The following is a 21,088-nucleotide window of genomic DNA, read 5'->3' as shown; positions in this document are numbered from 1 at the left end:
CAATCTACCAGGTCAGTTCTGTGTTATAACAATGTCACTTTCACAATCCTTCTAAAAAAAAATAATAATCAGCATACACCCAGGCCACGTGCAGTACGAGAGGCTGATAAATGATTCGCTGCCACGTGTTTTACAACAAGTACTTGTCAGAAAAAGACCGCATTGTCAGCTCATATCAACAAAGGACGTGGACTGTATCTCATCCAGAGATTCTTAAAAAATGGAAAAATTAATTAAATTGTGTAATAAAAATAAAATGGGTAATTGAATTTAATTATTAATTTTTGGCATAGGCTTAAAAAAGAATTAATAAATGAAATAATAAATAAATGATTCATTAAAATTATTTGAATAATAATCATATTTAAAAAAATACATATATATTTTTTAAGGAATAACTATATTCTATTAATTTTTAAAGAAAGAGTAAAGTGAAGTTTAAAATGATAATTAATTCCCTTTTTATCTCCTTTGTTTTTTTCTTTATAAAACTTTTGAATGAGGAATATCACTAATCTATTTGTTTTATCCTTTCCCATATTTTGCTATCCAAACGAAGTGTAAAGCAACTACTGTGATTTGTTAAAGATAATTCACAATGTAATCATACTCTTTTTTCTTTTTTTTTTTATTAAATAATCTTGCATTATTTCAGTATGATTAATAAAATGCTTAAAAGTGTCATTTATCATGTAACACCATGAAAACGTTAATGGTGTGAGCATAATCATGTGCCAACAGATGCTTTAATTTAGAACCCTACATATCCATATCATATTCTGAAATAGCACACAAAGGGACAAATGCAACACTTTCAGCCTATTGTTTTCACAATTCTTTAATTTTATATTTTTATAAAAAAAAAAAAATTGAAAACAAACCCACAAATTAGTTTCCAGAAATCACAAGAAGTCTAGAAGGATTATCATGCTATGCTGCAAATGCTAATGGGTTAATGTAATCATCACCCTAATTAAAGAAGAAAATGAGATGAAAGTCATATGTTATATATAATGATAAAGTCAATGCAAGAAAATGATTTAAAACACAGAGATGCGTGTCGGTAAGAATTACTTTCTTCCACATTAGGGTTAGGAAGTTGATTATGACATTCGAAAAATTACAAAAACAAAATTGACCATATTACTATATTTAATCAATGAATGATTCTAAATCCCATTATTCAAAAATCAAAACTAGCTTCCCATCATGAGTTTCAGCATCTGCCTTATCCATTAATCATATAATGCATACATGCTTCTAAAGTTTTATAATGCAAAATGATCTTATCTTGACTGAACTGTTCAAGTTTGATATTTACAGTTTATCTTTTTTAATCAGAAATAGGAGTACAAGATATATCATAATTAATTATCTTAATTACAAATGAAATTGACTAAGGTTAAAAACATTTACAAATATAAAAATAAATAATAAAACATAACAATAACTAAAAATAGTATGACTTGAAGGCCTCAATCTTATACAGCTTTACCACTACACTAACGCCTATCTTATGTATAGCTCTACCCTTTATTCAATCATAGACTATTACTATTAGAGATCAGAAATTTTTCTGTTTTTTGTCCTTTTTTTCTTTGTTTTTTCTTCGTATTGTGAAATTGCCATCCAAGGTTTTGTCAAATCAAGAAGGGAAACCAATTTCTGATTACAAGTAGAGCTTGTGAAGAAAAAAGAAGCATCAATAGTTACATTGCGTGATTGTACTAATAAGGGCAAGACTATCTAGGAATTGACATGAAAATTCCAACCTTACCATCAATAATTCCTTCTGTCCCTGTTTCTTTAAAAACAAGGATGATAGTTTTCTAAGGGGAAATGGATTTTCTTCATAACCAAACTTGACTTTATCCATAACACCTCAAGTTTTTTAAAGATCAATGTCAATAATTATATGATCTGACCAAGAATTTCCCTCAATATCCAGAAAGGATTTAGAAGCAGAATGGCCAGCAAACTTTGTTGAAATTTACCTAGATGTATAAAATAGCCAATAGACTCTTAAATCATTCAAACGAGAAATCTAAGTTCAAATTTCCTTAACTCTTAATATAACGAGTTGAGAAAAGGGGAATAAATCATGATATGCAATTTAACCACTGAGGGGAAAAAACCATGCTCCAAAATCTAATAATAGGACTTGGGTAGGTGGGTTTTATATTTTAGATTTTTTTCTGTTTTTGAGGAAGTAGAAACTCGAATTTAGCTTTGGCAGGTGAATGATATACTTTCAGCCATTAGATCAAGCCATATGGGATATACTTTTGCAAATGTTACGATTCGTTGTATAGGGGTTGGGCTAGTAAGATCCTATGAAACCTTTGCAGAGGCTTCAGCCTCAGAATGTTATGTATCATTCAAAGATTGGACTCACACACACCAAACCCAAAGACAATACGAACTCATGGGCAATCTGGATTCTCGAGAAGGCCATCCATCCCTTTACTATTCACATAGAATTGAATATTGGTAATTTGGACGATGTGTATCTTTCTTACTCTTCATGAATGTAACACGCATGGTCAAACAACCAATAGAAACGTGCTGGAATTAGACTGGCATTCATCAATAAAGTAAAATTCTTTTAAGATTGATTCTTAAGTTTCAAATCCATCTCCGGGTTATTAGATCGTAAGCAATAGCAAATTAATAATACAAAAATCAGATTCATTGGGACATTGTGCAATCAAAGGAGTTCCACATAAATGAAAATCAAAGTATAAAGAATCAAAATGTAACATCTCAACTTACAGGAATATGAGGAACATCACTTGTACAACTGGCAGAGCAACTAAATGCCTCAAGTAATCCAAAAATGAATTTTGAATAAACTTGGCCCTAGATAAGATGAAATGTCAATATTAGCAATAACTACAGCAACACTCATCTAATGTGTGTGTGTGTGTATATATATATATATATATATATAAAGGTCATTTTCCTTAAGTAAACCTTATCTTGTTAAACTATCCTTGGATTATTTGAACAAATCCCATCCTATAGTGGGAAGGACAAAGTTATCATAAAAAACAGCTGTAAAAAACTGAAAAGTTAATACTTACATTCTAAAAGAAAAATAGAATCCAGAGATCCTGCTAATGAAATCAGTTACGACTCTCAGCCAATCAGCATCTGCGCAATGCTATGCCAGTCTTCTGACGCTTATTGTTGGTTGGTGTATAAGCATAATGGCTAAAATCCACATCAGCATTTGACCTGAAATCAGTAGAGACCAAGTTAAGGATTTAGATATGCAGCCACAACACAAATTCGGCATCAGGTTTAAACATATTACCTACTGTTACATGTGTTTCGAATATCTTTTAGAGGGGCACGAAGACCACTAGCACGAGAACCAGATGAGGAGAATCTAAATGATGATATGACTGAAACAAATCTCTCCATTGATTTCTCCGCTATGTCAGAGTAATGGTCTATATGTGAAATATTAGATCCAAACTTTCCTTCTGTCTTTTGTTCCACATATGTTTCGTCAAGATTACGAGGACAGCAACCTAAAGGAAAAGAAATGCAAATCAGATTTTTTACTCTTCTGCCCAAAAATGGTGGATGACTATCCAGCAGCACCATTAAACTTGATGCAGCTTAGAGATCATTTCTTAAGGAACACCCATGATAAAAGAAATTCTTCATATGTAAAGCAACAAAGGCGAGTGAAACGTCTTATAAATCAAGTAAGGGATTTCTCGGTGCATGAGGCTTCCCTCTTTGCAAGGGTTGAGGGAGGATCATCTACTGCACGCAATCGTCCCCCAGCTTTTTGCAGAGAGACTGTTTTCATGACTCAAACCCATGACCTTCATGGTCATAAAGGAACAACCTTACCATTGCATCAAGACTCACCCTCAAAATATAAATTAAAAATGACCTAAAAATCATTAATAAGGTACATAAATAGTTTATTGAGCTGCAAAGTAACAAAATTTCAATTTAATGAAAGAGAACTAAGAATTCAAAAAAAAATTATTTACTTGCCAAGACAGAGTTCAACAATAACTGTTTAAATTAGACATACCATTCTCAAAAAGTGATCCATCTGCATGAAGACGCTTGGGTTTCATATTCTCCTGAAGCAGTTAAAAGCACTAAAAAGGTTCAAATACCAGAAAGATAGGTGTAAAAGTAAAAAGAAGCAAAAAGTAGAGCACTTACTCTTAGAACAGTGTCATTTGGAGATGTCTTTCTTTTCATGGTGATGCCATTATTATCAGAAGAAGCACTTTCAAGAATGATATCATCATTCATTTCATTATCCATTGCTGCATCATCCTTGACTAAGAGCCTTTGAAATTGTTCATTCACCTGATCATTCTTGTTTACTGACTTGTGCTGAAAATAAGAGCTCCTTACGACGACCTTATTCTTTGCTGCTCTTGTCTTGTAAGTACTCTTAAGAATGACACTGTCAAATGGATCACTTGCAACATCATCCTTGACTAAGAGTTTTTCTTGTTTATCATCTTCATCACTCTTGTTTTTTGATTTGTGATTAAAATAAGAACTCTGTACAATGACCTTTTTGTTCTCCGTTCTTTTGTCTTCAACTGCATTTGGCATTTGAACATTCTTGCAATCACACTCCTTTAGTAATGCTTCACAAGTTTTATGCATTGAATGCCCAAATTGTTGGAGCAATGTATTTTTGGTACTCTCCTCCTCATTAGACATGCCTTGGGTGTCAGAAATATACAGTGAGGTAAGTAATCTATATTAACATAACTCAACTGAATTTGCAGACCTATTTGAAGAGGCTATATCCTTACCAAGAGTTGGAGACTCTGAAAATTCAAGAACTTCAGCAGCAAACCCACTTTCCACCTACAAGAGGAATTTTACTAATTTTATAAGACCAGAAGACTACAACAAAGTAATAACTGAAAGTTATCATAACTCCTGGCATTATTACTCACTGTGTCATTGGGTGGGGTGCTTCCCCCATTTTCAGAGTCAAGTGGGGATTCTGAAGAGCAGTGCATACTACTAGATGCACTCTTTAATCTGCAATATTCCTTGGGACTGTGAGAATTATCTACTGGACTTGAATTTATAGGTGAAGTTCGAGGAGCCCTGAATTCTCTCTTTGCTTCAAGAGATGCAACGCCTTATGGGCATTAAGGAAAATTTGAAAGAAAAAGCAACACATAGAAACTATGAGAAAAGCAATAACTCAAATGAGTAAGAATATGGAAGAGATCTACGGCCCTCAACTCACCACTAGCTCAAATTTTTGTATGCATTACCACACACTTGCAGATGTGTGTATGCTTCATCCCTCTTTAAAATTACATCCTCAAATACTATGTTCTTTTCTGCCAGGTCCTTGAATTCAAGGAATGCTGGCACCGAATTGGTCCTCAATTCCAGACCTTTCTACATAGGAACATCACAAACAGCTAATAGAACACCACAATATGTTGCATTACAGTTATTCCTGGATTATTCTTGTATGCCAATTGATTCTCCCACAAACATTTTTCTTCCATTCTGATTCCAGAAAAGCAACAAGCAACCATAATAGGGCATGACAATTGCAAAAACATGCAGTTGTAATAAGAAAGCAAGTTGTCTCAACTGTCAAATAAACTTGTATGACATGTAGCTAAATTTAAAAACCAGAATCGTAAGGTCAAAGCTAATGAATTTGAACGGATACAGAAGTACTTGGTTAGAACATTCTTCTGCACAGGTAAATCTAGCTTTTTCCTTCCACTTTCAGGTTTAAAATTTTTGCATTCAGACATTCTGTTAAGCACCACTCCAGAACTAGCATTTTCTCCCTGTTAGTGCGGCAAAATAGTAAATTCAAGAAACAGTAGACCAAAGGAAAGACTTTAAACGAAGTGTTGTTTGGCTTATGTGTTCACATGATTAACCTGTGCCATAAAACAAGTAAATACCCAACAGCATAGCCACAGACTATGAAAACTGTTAGCTGATTCAAAAAAACTTGAAAAGCATCCAAGCCTTCATTTCACTTTCAGTAAAACCTTAATAAAATGATAATTTGAGCATAATCGTAATAAAACTAGTTTGCCTAATGCATATTATACAAAAGGAAAAGCCGACACTCATCAAATTCTTTTTTTTTTTTTTGGAGGGAGGTGGAGAAGAAATATATAAACACACACAAAGTTACCTTGAATGGCATTTGGGTAAATGGATCCAGATCACCTTTCGCTATTCCTTTAGCTATGTGTTGTGGTATCGTTGTAATTCAGGTTAAGGTATGAGACAAAGTATGTCAATAAATTGGAACAGATATGAACAGATAATAAGACCACAGAGATAAGCACTAGCTAAAGGATATGGGCCTAAGAAGTCAAAATCATCACCAAGATTATCAGATATGACAGATAAATGTACAATATCTTCGGTTGTAGGGTCATAAACCCTTTGATGCATGAAGGTCCATATTGCCTTCTGGAAAGACTCTTCATAAAGAGGAGGAACAGAAGCTGTGCTATATCTCAGGTGCTTGATTACCTAAAAGGAACCAATCATCAATTGCTATATATTTATTGTACATTATATATTTATTGTACATAACTATATTGCAAAGTAATTTGGAAATCTTCACAGACAGGGGTAAGATTTTGTTAAGAGTATTCACAATGAAACTCACCTTTTCATAACTTTTGAATTTTTTAATTAGAGCATGAGCCCTTTTAAGTCCCATTCCTGGCAATGACTGTAAATAATCACAACCACTCAGGATGCACATTTGAAGAAGCATTTCATGGGTGAATCCTGCAAAACTTAGCTCCTTGTTCAGCTTAAGTCTTGAATAGTGGAACTCTACACCTTGTCCATACTTGTCCATCTTGAAGATAATCTGGATTAGGAAAAAAGATTATTAAAGCATCTCAGTAAAAGAGTTTAACACAAGAGTGGAAAAAGAGTGCAAAATTTAACATAAATATAACAGCAATGTTAGGAGTTTAGGATAATCAACCAATAGAGAACTCACTCTGGGACAACCAAATGGTACAAGATCAGAGTCCTCAGTGATGACCGCATCAACTTGTTTGCTTACTGCCAAGAAGGTCATTTGGGCATCAGCCTCATAAGGAGCCACAACATAAGAAACATTCTCCTGCTTTAAGATCTTCCACATTCAACCACAATAATAGAAGAAGTTAAATTGCCTAGAACAAAGACCTGAAAATTTAGAAGCAGATAAGATCAGGAATCAGTCTACCATGATGTGTCATTCCTACCTGGATTAGTTCATGAGCAATTGAAGGTGAAATATCAACAGCCTTCTGGTAGCATTCATAAGCTGCAGCAGAATTTCCATTTGATTCATGCTCAATAGCACGTGCAAGATTCTCCCTCCTTGCTCTGCATTTTGTAGGGCATACAACCTCTATTAATTAGCATAAGAGCATGTGTTTCATAATCCCACATTCTGGACTACACACATTGGATATAACTATCTAAGCAGAAACATGTCAAATTAAGGGTGACAAGCAGCACAACTCTCCACCTTTCTCATTTTCTGAGGTCAGCCAATCAAATATTTTAGCAAAGGAAACTGCTCAAGAAACAAGGCAATAAAAAGCAGCGATCAGGAAGCTTTTTCTTGATAAGTGTTTGATTGAAGTGCTCAAATACCTCATCAGAAAGTAAAGATGAAAATAAAGAGCTAGAGGTAGAGCTGGAAATATTTCTCCATACCATGTTACAACAATGTATCACAAACACATATGTATCAAGCATTGATGCCTTCAGATCTAAAAAGCAGCAAATGTTGACAAGAAGATTTAGGAGACATTTTATATTTAATTTTAACCTGTAAAGCTACTTGACTGTCATCTTATAACACCCAAAAACGATTTTTTTTAATTATCTTTTTAGCTAACCAAGCTGTTGGAATGACATCCTCAAAAGAGTTGTGTGTACCTTGAGTTGATTCAATATTTGATACAGTAGGACATGTAAGATGTGCAATAATAATTCAATAGAAAATTTAAGATTTTGAAAGACATTTAGCATACCTTGCACGCTTGTTCTCTTGTTCAATCTTCATTGGCAGAAGACCACCATCAAAGACAAGAATAGGTTTAACACCATAATGCCGCAATAAATTTACTCTGTGCATGCAATATTCAATGTGCCTAAGAAACGAGACAAAAACGCATCATATGAGAATGTACGTCCATAACAAATGGGAAAAGCATACTGCCTTTAGCCTTCTATTCTTCCTTGGTATGTGTTGACCACAGTATAAATACATTTTTATTACCTAACAGCAGTTAGATAAGATAAATTCATTGTCATTTTGTCAAATTATGAAACATTAAGGAATATCAGAAAAATTGAATTACTAATTCTGATGTACTCCAACTGATTTCCAGGAAACCAAGAGGAAAAAAGCAAAGAAATTGAGATTTATGTAGCCATGGAACTTTCACCTTTTGTTTCCAATAGAACTAATAAAATTTCCTACGGAATACAGTTTTTCACATCTGATCACCCCGCAAAACCATGAGTTTAGAGTGAGAATACCCATAGCAAAAGACATAAAATTGTTGCGGCCTGTGATTTGCAGATGACAATGCAATTATAGAAATTGAATATAGTCACTAGCACGCAAAAACCCACTCCCCCAAATTGGGAAATCATCAAAATTTTCTCTCACATAATGGCAAAGATGTATTGAAACACGTATCTTTCGATCCCCATTAGCATTGCCCAAAGCATAAATCCATGAAAACAAGAATGCCCATTGCATCAATGTGTATGAAATTTTTACAATTTTCAGCATGTATGCAACATGGTGTGTGCATGTACGAAAAGACGATATTAAAAAAAAAAAAACCCACTAAAATCGAGCAGATTTGCTTCATTGAATCGCGCATATCCACAAGCATCCATACATTAGATAAAGAGGAAGAGAGGGACCTGGAAGTGGGTAATCCTTTGCATAGCTGAGTACTGCAAGACAAGGCACCTTTATGGAGCCAAGAGTACGTATCAACGGCAACAAAACAGCCGTCTAAGTCCCTGATGTGGATAGGCACCATTATCGACTTCAAAAGAGGCAAAAGGCCTTGTATTCCCATTCTTCGTCCTCTTCCACGAGCCGCCGTGTTCTGAACCTGATGACGAATGTTGGGGCTTCAAGTCTTGAACTCCGGTGGAGACCAGACCAGACCGGTGCCCTAATGTTGTGTTGTCATCAAATTCATTTTAGGGAGGGATGGAGAGAGTAATGAGGATGCGCCAAAAGATTAGCGTTGGCGGGAACTTTTTTCTTTTGAGTAATTACTAATTAGTGGGTCATTAGGTCATTATATGTGTTGGACTTCAATTTCATAAGGCTTAGATTTTATAATTCTATATTTTATTTATTTTTAATTTATGTTTAATATTATTCTATTTTGTTATTATGACTATGTAAATTTATTATAATTATTACATAAAATTATAATTTTAGCTCATTCAATTTATATAAACTTCTAAATAAGATCAACAAGAATGGTATATATTTTTTATTATTTTTGAATTTATGATGTAAAACAATATCAAAGAAGTTAAATTTTATAAAATATATATTCACTTCCCTCATATGCTTTACAGGACTAGTATAGAATTGCTTGTTATGGATGGTAATCACTAAATTAAATAATCATTGGTGATATAGTCATTGTTATTATTGTATAACCTTTTATATAATTAATGATAAATAAAAAAAAAAAATTTGCAAGCATTGATTAATTATTTTTGGTGGAAATAAGCATGGTTGTTACACCAAATATGGTATTAATTATTAATGGAGCAGTGATTTAATTGAGTGTTTAATTTAAAATTAAATAAATTTTTAATAATTTTTAATGTTATTAATAAAAATATACATTATTATCCATTATAAATAAGGGTGGTAATCTAATCTTTTTATAGATATTCAACCCGTTTGAATATTAATAAGAGAGATTTAAGTAATTTTTAACATGGGATGGATGGATTCAAGTTTGAAATTTTATACTTATCGTGGTTCGGATTCAATATCTCTATATACCTATAACCTGAATTCATTTAATTAAATGAGTAATGGGCAGTGAATAATTGCAAATACTTTTATCTATTATATCACATTTATAACATGTTGTTTGTTTAATTTATTGTTAATTGTATTTATTATTTATTTATGATTTATTTTATAAAATTAATATTTGAAATGAAATTTTAATACTATTTTATTTATTTATTTTAAAATTTATAAATTTTTTTATTATAATTTTAATATTTTAAATTTATAATTAGATGTTCTATTCGCGGATTTCCTTTATAATTAAAACTTCAATAAAATTATACAAAAAATATTGAATTTGGACTGTTTAAATAATATGCAAGTAATAATAAGAAAGTTTAGAACGGACATAATAAGAAAAAATATTTTTAATCAAATTTAAGATAAATTTAAATATTACATATATAATGGAGTTATCCTAAATTCCATATATATTCTACCCAATATCATCCAAAATAATAATTATATTTTGTTGGTGTATAATAATAATGATGATGAGAAAAGAAAATTCAATAATTTAAGTGAATATTAATTCAATCATTTAAGTTAATATTTTATTATAAAAAATTATTTATATTTTTAATAACTTAGATTATAAGGGGTAAAATTGAGAAATTTTCCATTTCAAAATAATATTTATTATTTTTAGTTAATAAAATATAATTTAAATTAATAAAAGGAATAGTTTATGTAATAATTAAGTTGATTGTGTGCGCGTGTATATATATATATATATATATATATATATATATATATATATATATATATATATATATATATATATATATATATATATTGCAAGCAAAGTACCAAGATTGTGGAGTGGCTCAAGCGATTTCAAATATACGCTGCCTGATGTTATGCTCAACACCTACCAAAAGCCGGTTAAACCTATTTTTATTGAACATTCAGCTGATTAATTGAACTAGAAAATCAGTTTAAATCCGACTGAACTACAGTTGATTGGTTGTTTAATCAATCAAATATAAATCAGTTCTAATCGATTTTTCACATGTCATGATTTAATGTTTGAATTAAATGGGATTAAAATCTGATTCTCAAATTAATCAATTTATTGTCTATTTAACATTGCGGTCAGAGGGTTGAAACTGTTTTTCTAAATACAAACATCATTTTAGATACTGTTGAAAAAAATAATTTGAAAAAAACTGTTTTATTATTTTAATATTTTTATTACTAAAATTTATCAAATTTAATTTTAAATTATTTTTTTAATATTTTTTAATTAATATATTTAAAAATATGATTTTCTGAACAATAATTTCAACAGTAATATCAAACAGATGATAACATGTTAATAATGATAATTTATTTTTAATAATGATGAAATTTTAATTAAATGATTAAAACTCAAATTCATAATGGCATAGTCCTACTAAAATAATTAGTTGTAAAGACGATAGGGTTTAATAAATAAAGTTATTACAATCGGATGAGATTAGTTTAATTGATAAGAACAAAAGATAGGATCTCATATATAAGAGATTGGTCAGAGTGAGATTTTATTCTCTCTTATGCTCTTGCTCAGGTTGCTTGTTTTTATGTTTCTCCTATTCTTTAGAAAGAGCTTCCTAAGTTCATAGCTCTTCTGCTAATTGATTCCGGAGGATTTAATTTACAAATATAGAAATGACTGTATTTAAAATAAATTTTAAATATTGTATATTGTGCATATGAATTAAAGCTCAATTCTACTATGTATTTATTAGGGTAGTTAAATTTAATTTATTTTTAATTTTTTATCAATTTTAATTTAAAATTTTTAATTTTAAATTTAAAAATTTTATTTTTTTTATCAATTTTATCAGTTTTGTGTGGGTGTGTGTAGAAGGTCTATTTTTGGAAGATGGAAGCTTTTTTTGTCGGAATTTGAAGATGGAAGTTCGCTTTCCAAAATTTGGCTCTTCTGATGTCTGAGTCAGCACATAAATCATATGTTTAATTTCTATCTTATCTTTTAAAAATAGGAGAGATTATGTTAAAAAAAAGAAAGATTCTATGCGAATATCCATGTGTGTGCATCGAAATAGGAACCGTTGGATGAAATTACGAAGTAATCCAATGACGGATATTATAAGCACACGTGAGACAAATTGCTTAAAAAATAATGGTCTGCAGCGTAGTAATCAATGGCAGCCATCTAATTCCAAATATCCAATGGGCTCCCGTGTTTGAGTTTCAACCATTCATGAAGCAAATTGCTTCCTTCAATTAAGTCCTGTTATATATTAGGTTAATTCATCTATAATAATACAAATTTTAAAAATTAAAAGTGATTTAAATGTTAAAGCAAAACTTATGTGGATTACTTTTGTTATATTTTTAAGTAGAAATTGAGAGAGTGAGAATTTGAGATTAAAAAGTCAAGAAAATAATATATTTTTAAATCATTTTATTAAACTAAATTAGACCTTTTTTATGAACTTGATTACTTATAAAACACCTTATAATCAAATGATTAATTTACAAATTCACAATTGATGCTCACTATTGATTAATAACCGTGTTATTGAGTGGGACACATATTGATATAATTCAGCTTCCTCACCACAAACTTTGAGACACGTTAAGGTAAAGTACTGAAAAAGAAGTTATGAGAAGAGACAAGAAAAATGAAATTGTAGGTCTAAATTTCGGATCATTGTACCATAAGATACACATGCAAATATTGCAAAGTAATGGATCCCTCTTAATTGTATTGATTTTTTTCAGGCAGCAGAGAGTCCACTTGAACTGTCTTTGAACCAGAAAATTAGGCACCGTATATGGGCCACTTGATGATATTTTATTTTCTCTCATCAACATGAGGTTGTCCTTCAAGTGGGAAAGCAAAAATAAGATAAAAAGCAGAAAAATCCATGGCATGGCTACAGTTGAACGTTACAATCTTCTTATCGTTTTGTAGTTGAGTGCTTATACGATAGGCAGGAAAACTTCATGATTATCTTTCTGTGACAAAATGGGCCAAACACAGTACAGTTCCATTAAAAAAAAAAAAAGAAATATGAAAAAGAGCCAACTTCTCAGGCAATGTTTTTGTATAAAGGTACAAAGAGGAAGACACAAAGAGAGACAGAAAGAGAATTGATTTTTGGTCCTTTGAGAACTCTGTAGATTGTATGATAGATGATTTCAACTGGGTTATCTTCTGTTTTCTCTGGTTGCAGTGATGCAGCTGGAATTGCTGGTAACTAGCTAACACGTCTATTTCCTTCCCTCGGCTTCCTTGTTAGGTTCAATTTCTGGTCTTGTTTTTGCCTTCAAATATAAATGAACCAAATGAATGTTTTTATTGTTTTTTATGAAGCTTATGGATTTCTATCTCAATCTTGTCAAGGTTTTTCGTGATTTCCCTCCTTCTGTTGGTAATTTAGTATTTCTGATGCCGTTCAAAGATTATTATGTTGGGGTATGAGAACTTTTTAATTACAGCTTTTTCATTCAGAATTGAAATGTTTAAACAGGAAAATTCTTGCCCTTTTCCTCTACATGTCTGCTAGAAAATGGAGAAATAAATTAGATACAACAAGACTGTTCTTCTTCTTCTTCTTTTCCCTCCTTTTTTTTTTCTTTTCTGTTTCAATGACGTACTGAGAAGAGGAATGTAATGCTAAAATCATACCATCAGTTACGTCTGATGTCTCAAGTATCATACAAATTTGCCCAGAAAATTTACTAAAGTTTCATCAAATGATAAAATGTTATTGCCTTTCCTGCTTATCTGAATATATGGTCTATTCTAATCTCTGATGCTTAATTTCAGGGAATATATTTGCTTTTGTGCTATTTTTATCACCCATGTAAGTTGTTATTATCATTTAGCTGATGTAAAGAGCCAGAATGAAAATTGCCTATTTACAAAAGCTAAATATTGTCCCTTTTTTTTTCTTTCTTTTCCAGACCAACATTTAGGAGAATTATCAGAAGCCAATCAACAGAACAGTTCTCAGGATTGCCTTATGTATATGCCTTCTTGAACTGCTTGATCTGCCTCTGGTATGGCATGCCCATCGTATCACCTGGTGTCATATTAGTTGCAACAGTCAATTCAATTGGGGCAATTTTTCAATTGATCTACATAAGTATCTTCATATGTTATGCTGATAAAGCTAAAAAGGTAATCTTGCCTCTAAATTTTTGCCTGCACTTGCCCATTTTTGCATTTTGAATAATGATCGCTTCGTTCTTTTTTGAATGCTTCATGCAGCTAAAGATGTCAGGACTACTGGTTGCAGTTCTTGCAGTATTTGCAGTGATAGTCTTTGTGAGCTTGAATTTTTTTCACTCTCATGATCGGCAGACATTTGTTGGATATCTAAGTGTTTTTTCTCTCATTTCCATGTTTGCTTCTCCTCTTTGTGTCATCGTAAGTTCATCTAAAACATTCCCACATTTTTCCAATGCAGATTGCTTATTTGCTTCTTTTTTATGACTTTATTTTTATTTGTGTTCCAGAATTTGGTGATGAAGACAAGGAGTGTTGAGTACATGCCTTTCTATCTCTCTCTTGCAACCTTCGCGATGAGTCTCTCTTTCTTTGCATATGGAATGTTGAAGTTTGATCCTTTCATTTATGTAAGTATCATGTCTAATTAATGCAGAACGAATTTAGTCAATTTTGAGATTTATGTGTCTTAATATGTTGTGAATGCGAGGAACAAGGGGTTCTGATTTTTTTTCCCCCTTTTCTTGTACTTGTTTTTGTCCTGGATTCAGGTCCCAAATGGAATTGGAACAATTTTGGGGATATGTCAATTGGTTTTGTACTCATATTATAGCAGCGAATATGGCGAAGACTCGAGAGAACCCTTGATAGCCCAATATGCCTGAGCACATCCCTTGGCAATAATACATGGTAATTTTATTTTTATTCTTCCAGATGCAAGGACTGGGTATCAAACCCATGATCCTTAACTGAGATGTATTCTGCAACAATAAACGTGGTAATTGCTGTTAGCTGCAATTCAAGCTAAAAGATGTGATATCAACTTCAGCTGTGTATAAACGTCTACCTAGCTAATTCCATTTAGCAGCCTAGTTCATAACACATCTCTATGAAAAATGGTATCTGTATTTACGCTAGATTGTTTATTTTGCAGGAGTTTGATTCTGATCTAGTGATTTCAAGTTGCAACATTCCGACAGATATATGCTGCTGCATGATCAGTAAAGTAGATTATTGTTATTAAATAATCAATGGATTCTGATAATACTCGATGCACTCTTATTTGCAAGAGAGGAAGAAAATAAGAGGAGTGATAGCAAGACAGCAAATTTTTCTTGGTTGTTCCAAATGGGCGGGTTCTATTGATGACAACTACTCATCTATTACAGCAGTAACCCACTGTACTCTTTGATAATGCCATGGCAAGCGTGTTATTACACCATCATTTCCAATTTCATGCTGCTGCAGTACTGCTCACATTGATTGTTTTGTTTATTTGTAATTAGCAATCCTAATAGTCGTTAGTTGTTTTGTACTACAGATTTGAAGTTTGAGAATTTATAATGTTTGATCCCATTGTATCTGTCTGTCTGTCTGTCTATTACATAAAAGTTTCAAGGTCGGATTATGTCATATTATTACATTGACACTTGTAGCTATAGATCCATATACAAGCACTGGAATCTCAGGCTTGTTGAGATATGCAAGGCAGCGGATTGGGACACCCTTTTGGAGTGTGTTTTTGTTGTGGAGAACATTGGTGTTCTTCTTGGGAATTTTCGGAGAATAATTCCCATAGAAAACCCAACCAATGAAACTGAGAAATAATGGCCATTGCTAGTTCCTGCTCCAGATGATCGTCTCTCAACTAATGGAACTTTTGAAGTGAATTTCTTTGACTCGATTGTCTGAAGAAATGTCTGAATCTTAATGTTCATGCGCAGCAAGTTCTGATTGTGGGGAAATTATTATATATTCCCTGTATGCCACCTCACTTGTTCAAACTAATGAAGCCACTACACGTCAGTTAAAAAAGCTCAATAATTCAGCACCATTACAGCTGAGTTGAATCATTTCTCCGACTTATCCTCAGATTAGGACGATTTCTGGGATTTGCCAAGAACCCCTTTTCTCTATCTGTCTCTCTACTTTCTACCTTTATTAATTCTTTCGCTGGAATTTTAGTTTTCTTATTGCAAATTGTGTCTAGGATCATTAGCTTGAATCTAGCAGTACTTTTGCATCTCCCTTCCTTTTCTTTTCTCTCTTTCATTTTCTCTCTAAACCTTTTCCCTTTCAAAACTATCTAAATCCTTCCTTATTTTGCACTTGAACCAGAATGTCGTCCAACTCCAACAGCCCCGAACCCACTTTATCTACTACCGTTGCCCTCGGCACGACAACTTCCTGGCCTAGACAATTATTCTCAAAACTCCCGACTTTAACTACTTTCTCAACCTCAAATGAGGGTCATTTTGTGATTGGCCATTGTGATGGGTGTCCTCTCCTTGAGGCTCGCCTTTAAATTGAAAATTTTACATTAACAAATTGATAGAGAATTACATTAAACTCAATAGCAAAATGAAGGACATTGTAATAATTCAAAATTTTTAAATTATAAATAAAATAATTTTGGACCTAATTGTAAACCTCTAAAAAGTTGAGGGACTAAAAGTGTAATTATAAGTTAAAAAAAATTAGAATTTTTAAAACTTGTCGGAGTGAATTTTTATGAAATGTCAATTATAGGGACTAAAACGTAATTTTTTAAGTTTATGACTATTTTCTGATTTGAAGGGTTCAGGAGGGGCCATATGATGTTGATAAGATGTGATTGTGGAAATTGAGAATTTAGAAGTGTTATTTGAATCTTTTTGTAGGTTGGGTAGGTCCTAGATATAGGAGAGACTCTGCCGGATTTTCGGCACTACTTAGGACATATTTGGTCTTTTCTTAGTTTGTATTGAGTCAAATGTATTAAATAATTGTAATGAAATTGTCAGGTGAGCCAGGACAGCCTTCCTCCTCCGCTCAGCCGCCACAGTGACATCAATTTAAGTCTGTGAGTAAAATATTAATTTTAATTATAATTTCGATATTATTATATATTCAAGCATACCCATGCATCACTTATAAATATGTATCTATATAGTTAAACACTAGGCATATTTTATATTGCATTCTTAATTGATGAATCGTCATGGATGTTGTTTGTGGTAATTTGGAGCAGTGTGCGTGCATTGGCGTGTGTGTGGTATGGTATTGGATATGGATAGGACGGGTAGACACGGCTTGAGAGACACTCACTGGGACCCGGTCCTTTATGGATAAGTCGGGGTAGACACAGCTTGAGAGACACTCATTGGGACCCCACATTTGGTTTATTAAGCGAAAGTCCGGCTTGAGAGATACTCGCTGGCAGAGGTTGGATTAAGAGAGCTGTATAGGGGATCAGCTCTCATATATGTACTGTTTGAACAGTGTTGTGTGTATGAGTGCTCCAAATTGCCTTTTTGCTGTTATGATGTGATGTGTATGAAAATTTTGATAGTGTTGCATTCCACTCTTTAGGATGCATTAGCTTTAGATAGCTATAGAAATTGTACTTAAAATTGGTATGTTACTCTCTTAGTCGAACACTTACTCCTGTTCACCATATTTTTTCAGGCTACAGGAGGAGACCTTTTTCAAAATAACCTGTTCATTTCCTCGCAGGTTATGAAAAAATTACTTAACTGTATTATTATTATTATTATCTAAATTTATAATTTAGAACTCCGCATGTGCTAGTAGTAGCATTAATCCTGTCAGGAACTGCATGAATTTAAGTTTTGTATTAACAAATGAAAAATTTTTATGAGTTTTAAATAATTTGTAAATGATGTAACAGGGTTGAGCTGGGCTCCCCTAATTTTAGTTTATGATAATTGATGCATACATTTTGCATAATCATTTAGGTTTAATTTCATAGCCATTTTATTTGATTATTAGTCACTTTTAGCTAATTTCATTAGTTATTTAGTTAGTTTTTCATAATTGTCAATTTTGGATTAATTTGTAATTTTTACTTTGTTTTGTAGGAAAAATGGTGTTTTTGAAGGACTAAAAAGAAATTTTACTTTTGAGGAATGATTTCTGCAGCCAAAGATGTCAAAAACAAGTTTCAAAGTTGAAGTATGCATTGGCCAGATTGCGCATAACTTGCCGCATAAGTTATGCAGATCTGCATAAGGAGAATAAACACTGTTCCAATACCTGCCGAATTGTGCATAAGTTGCCGCATAACTTATGCAGATTCGTGCCTCCCTTATGCAGCCTCACAGAATTGTGCATAACTTATGTGCTTGGTCATGTAGTTTCGCATAAGAGAGCCAGAAACCAGCCGAAAACTACATAAGGGACTGCATGACTTATGCAGTCCACTTATGCAGTCATACAAAGACTTCATTAATGAGCTGGCAGAAGATTTCCTCAGAAAATCTCACCTCAAACACATCATTTTAGGGCTCCATGTCAGAAAAAGTTATAAATAGCCCCATATCCCATTTTAGAAGAAAAGAAAAAAGAGAGGAAGAAAAGGGAAAGGTGCAGGCAGCAGCTGAAGAGTCACAATCATTTCCCACACCATTTCTAACCAGATTTGGAGATTTCTTTCTTTTCTTACATTTTTCCTACCTTTCTAGTATTGGGTTTCTTGTTTCTTAACTTAGATTAAAGCTTTATTTCCATATTAACTCAGAATATCTTGTAAATATTATGGATAGTGAGTAGTTTTAATTAGATTATGGAGTAAGGGATGTAATATTTGAAATATTTTACGGATTTTGATTGGGTAATCCATATTTTGTGGTCTTAATGAGTTTTATTCATTTCTTGTGTGCTTAATGACATGCTTAGTGTAGGATCCCATTAAGTGATGTTCTTAATCCATGGTTGAGGCACCGAAAGGAGAAAACCTTGTGATAGATAATCAAGAAATTGAACTTAATTAACTTAAATCTAGAAATAGACTAAGGATTAAGAGGATTTACAGATTAATTAAAGAACTTAATGAGTCTTAATTAACTCTACTCCACGAAAGTAGGATTATATTGATCAAGGTACTTTTTGTCTCACTCGAAAGGGTATTCAAAGGATTTAAGAATTAATCTCCTTAAAACCCGTAAGTTCCATAAGATTGGATAACCAATTTAAAATCCCAAAATAGCTTGAATATGAACTCCCGAACTCCGCAATCGCCTTTTTATCATTGTTAATTTCTAATTGAATTTAATTACTTGTCAATTTAAATCTTGCCATATTTGAATTTGCTTATTTTAATTTGATGCAAATTTAGTTTAATCATTACATTGTTGAATAAACTATAATCTCACACACATAAAATTCACACTCCAATACCCATCAATTTATTGCTTTAATTTCAAAATTAGTTCAATGTAGTCAACTTTTTATATAAAAAATTCAATCATTAACACAACTCCTCGTGGGAACAATATATTTTCTATATTACTTGTACGACCCGTGCACTTGCGGTTGGGCCACATCAAGTTTTTGGCGCCGTTGCCGGGGAGTTGTTTGTTTAAGATTGAATTCTTGATTATTTTAGTTGTTTATAGTTTTATCTTTATTATCTTTTCATTTTGTGTTTGTTTGTTCTTTTTTTTTTTCAGGTACTTTTAATCTTTTATGAGAAGAGCTAGAAGCACAAGTGACACATCCTTATTGTTTTATCCTGAAATTGAGAAATTTTGTAAAGCCAACAAGAAAGAAACTAGAAAAAGGAAAGAAGCCTTGAGAGAAACTGAATTAGAAGCAGACATGGCAGATGAAGAATAAGAATTGATGGAGGTAATGCTGGAAATGATCGAAACAATGAAAATGTAGCCCAAGGAGAAGAGGTTGTAAATGCTAATGTGCCTAGGGGAAGTATGATGGATCATGCTTTTCCTCGTTTTGATGACTTGAGAGAAAGTATAGCAAGACCAAGAATTGATGCAAATAGTTACAAGATGGATTTTGGAGTTCTTCAAATGATTCAAAATTCCCAATTCGGGGGACATCCTTCTGAAAATCCACACACACATCTAAAGAAGTTTGCTATGATTTGTGATATGCAAAAATAACCTAGAATATCTGATGATGCAGCAAGATTGAAGCTATTCCTATTCTCTTTGAAAGATAGAGCATTGGATTGGCTTGACTCTTTACCTCACAACTCCATCACAAATTGGGAGCAACTCACTGATGCATTTCTTGCACAATATTTTCCACCTGGAAAAACTCAAGAATTGAGGAATCAAATGACAGCTTTCAGACCAAGAGAAGATGAAACTCTTTATGAGTCATGGATGAGGTGGAAGGAATTAGAGAGACAATGCCCACATCATGCCATTCCAAAATGGATGATAAATCAGAATTTTTACACGAATATTACTCCTGCAATTAGAGGGATTATTGATGCTCAAACAGGAGGAGAATTTATTATGAAACATGAAGATGAAGCTTATGAGCTATTGGAGAAAATTGCAAAGAATACTCATCTTTGGAGTAGTCCAAGAGGATCAGGTCCATCTTAAAAGAGGCAAGCTGCTGGAATGTATGACCTTGATCCATTCAACATGATTAATGCAAAGTTTGATGCACTTACAAATGTCTTGGCTAAGAAGATGGAAGATTTAAGTATGTTGGTTAGTTTATCATCATCATCTGGAAGTTCATAACAAGTTGCTTATGCAGAAAGAACTACCAGCTGTGGAGTAGACTATGGAGAGCAAGCTGCATATGTTGGTAATTATGGAAACAAACAAATGAGGAATCCTTACTCTCAAACTTATAATCCAACTTGGAGGAATCATCCCAACTTTTCATGGGGAAATCAGCAAAATCAAGTTCCAAATCAGAATCTTCAACCACAACAGCAACAAGGAATTCCATATCAGCAAAATAGGCAACCATTGCCTAATTTTCAGCAGAGAAACATGAATCCTGCACCTCCACCAAAACAGCAAGAACAAAGTTCCACCACAGAAGCTTTATTACAACAGATT

The 21,088-nt window shown here is 32.6% G+C and overlaps 2 protein-coding genes and 1 non-coding gene across 3 annotated transcripts; 1 reads left to right on the top strand and 2 right to left on the bottom strand.

Moving 5' to 3' along the window:
• Positions 1-2,582: 2,582 nt before the first annotated feature.
• On the bottom strand, positions 2,583-9,291 carry LOC110644735 (exonuclease 1). The gene is made up of 15 exons (XM_058136801.1): positions 8,947-9,291; positions 8,040-8,159; positions 7,260-7,383; positions 7,010-7,147; positions 6,665-6,874; positions 6,351-6,525; positions 6,179-6,252; positions 5,696-5,819; positions 4,953-5,143; positions 4,806-4,860; positions 4,195-4,712; positions 4,058-4,109; positions 3,317-3,536; positions 3,084-3,237; positions 2,583-2,859 (listed from the first exon to the last, which is right to left on the bottom strand). Exons 1-14 carry the CDS (start codon positions 9,105-9,107, stop codon positions 3,147-3,149), a joined length of 2,253 nt encoding a protein of 750 aa, XP_057992784.1. The 5' UTR covers positions 9,108-9,291; the 3' UTR covers positions 2,583-2,859; positions 3,084-3,146.
• A 3,840-nt stretch (positions 9,292-13,131) lies between these two features.
• Positions 13,132-15,617, top strand: LOC110641497 (bidirectional sugar transporter SWEET2a). Its single transcript, XM_021793232.2, has 7 exons — positions 13,132-13,283; positions 13,860-13,896; positions 13,997-14,213; positions 14,304-14,462; positions 14,552-14,671; positions 14,813-14,951; positions 15,196-15,617. The coding sequence occupies exons 1-6, from the start codon at positions 13,223-13,225 to the stop codon at positions 14,924-14,926; spliced, it is 708 nt and encodes a 235-aa protein (XP_021648924.2). The 5' UTR covers positions 13,132-13,222; the 3' UTR covers positions 14,927-14,951; positions 15,196-15,617.
• Positions 15,618-20,326: 4,709 nt separating this feature from the next.
• LOC131174200 (small nucleolar RNA R71) lies at positions 20,327-20,433 on the bottom strand. Its single transcript, XR_009144448.1, has one exon. It is a non-coding gene; the product is annotated as a small nucleolar RNA R71 (small nucleolar RNA).
• Between the last annotated feature and the right edge of the window lie 655 nt (positions 20,434-21,088).

Source organism: Hevea brasiliensis, chromosome 15, assembly GCF_030052815.1.
Source record: "Hevea brasiliensis isolate MT/VB/25A 57/8 chromosome 15, ASM3005281v1, whole genome shotgun sequence".
NCBI lineage: Eukaryota > Viridiplantae > Streptophyta > Magnoliopsida > Malpighiales > Euphorbiaceae > Hevea > Hevea brasiliensis.
Note: the sequence above shows the minus strand (reverse complement) of the source record. Positions and strands in the feature narration are given on the sequence as shown.

Bases quoted from the DNA above. Each gene is read 5' to 3' on its own strand.
- LOC110644735 (XM_058136801.1), bottom strand. From the start codon at position 9,107: ATGGGAATACAAGGCCTTTTGCCTCTTTTGAAGTCGATAATGGTGCCT. The intron at 4,713-4,805 runs GTAAGGATATAG...CTGACACCCAAG, and splicing joins TTCAGAGTCTCCAACTCTTG to GCATGTCTAATGAGGAGGAG. The intron at 3,537-4,057 runs GTATGTCTAATT...CTTTTCCTTTAG, and splicing joins TGGATCACTTTTTGAGAATG to GTTGCTGTCCTCGTAATCTT.
- LOC110641497 (XM_021793232.2), top strand. From the start codon at position 13,223: ATGATTTCAACTGGGTTATCTTCTGTTTTCTCTGGTTGCAGTGATGCA. The intron at 14,214-14,303 runs GTAATCTTGCCT...TGCTTCATGCAG, and splicing joins ATGCTGATAAAGCTAAAAAG to CTAAAGATGTCAGGACTACT. The intron at 14,463-14,551 runs GTAAGTTCATCT...TTTGTGTTCCAG, and splicing joins CTTCTCCTCTTTGTGTCATC to AATTTGGTGATGAAGACAAG.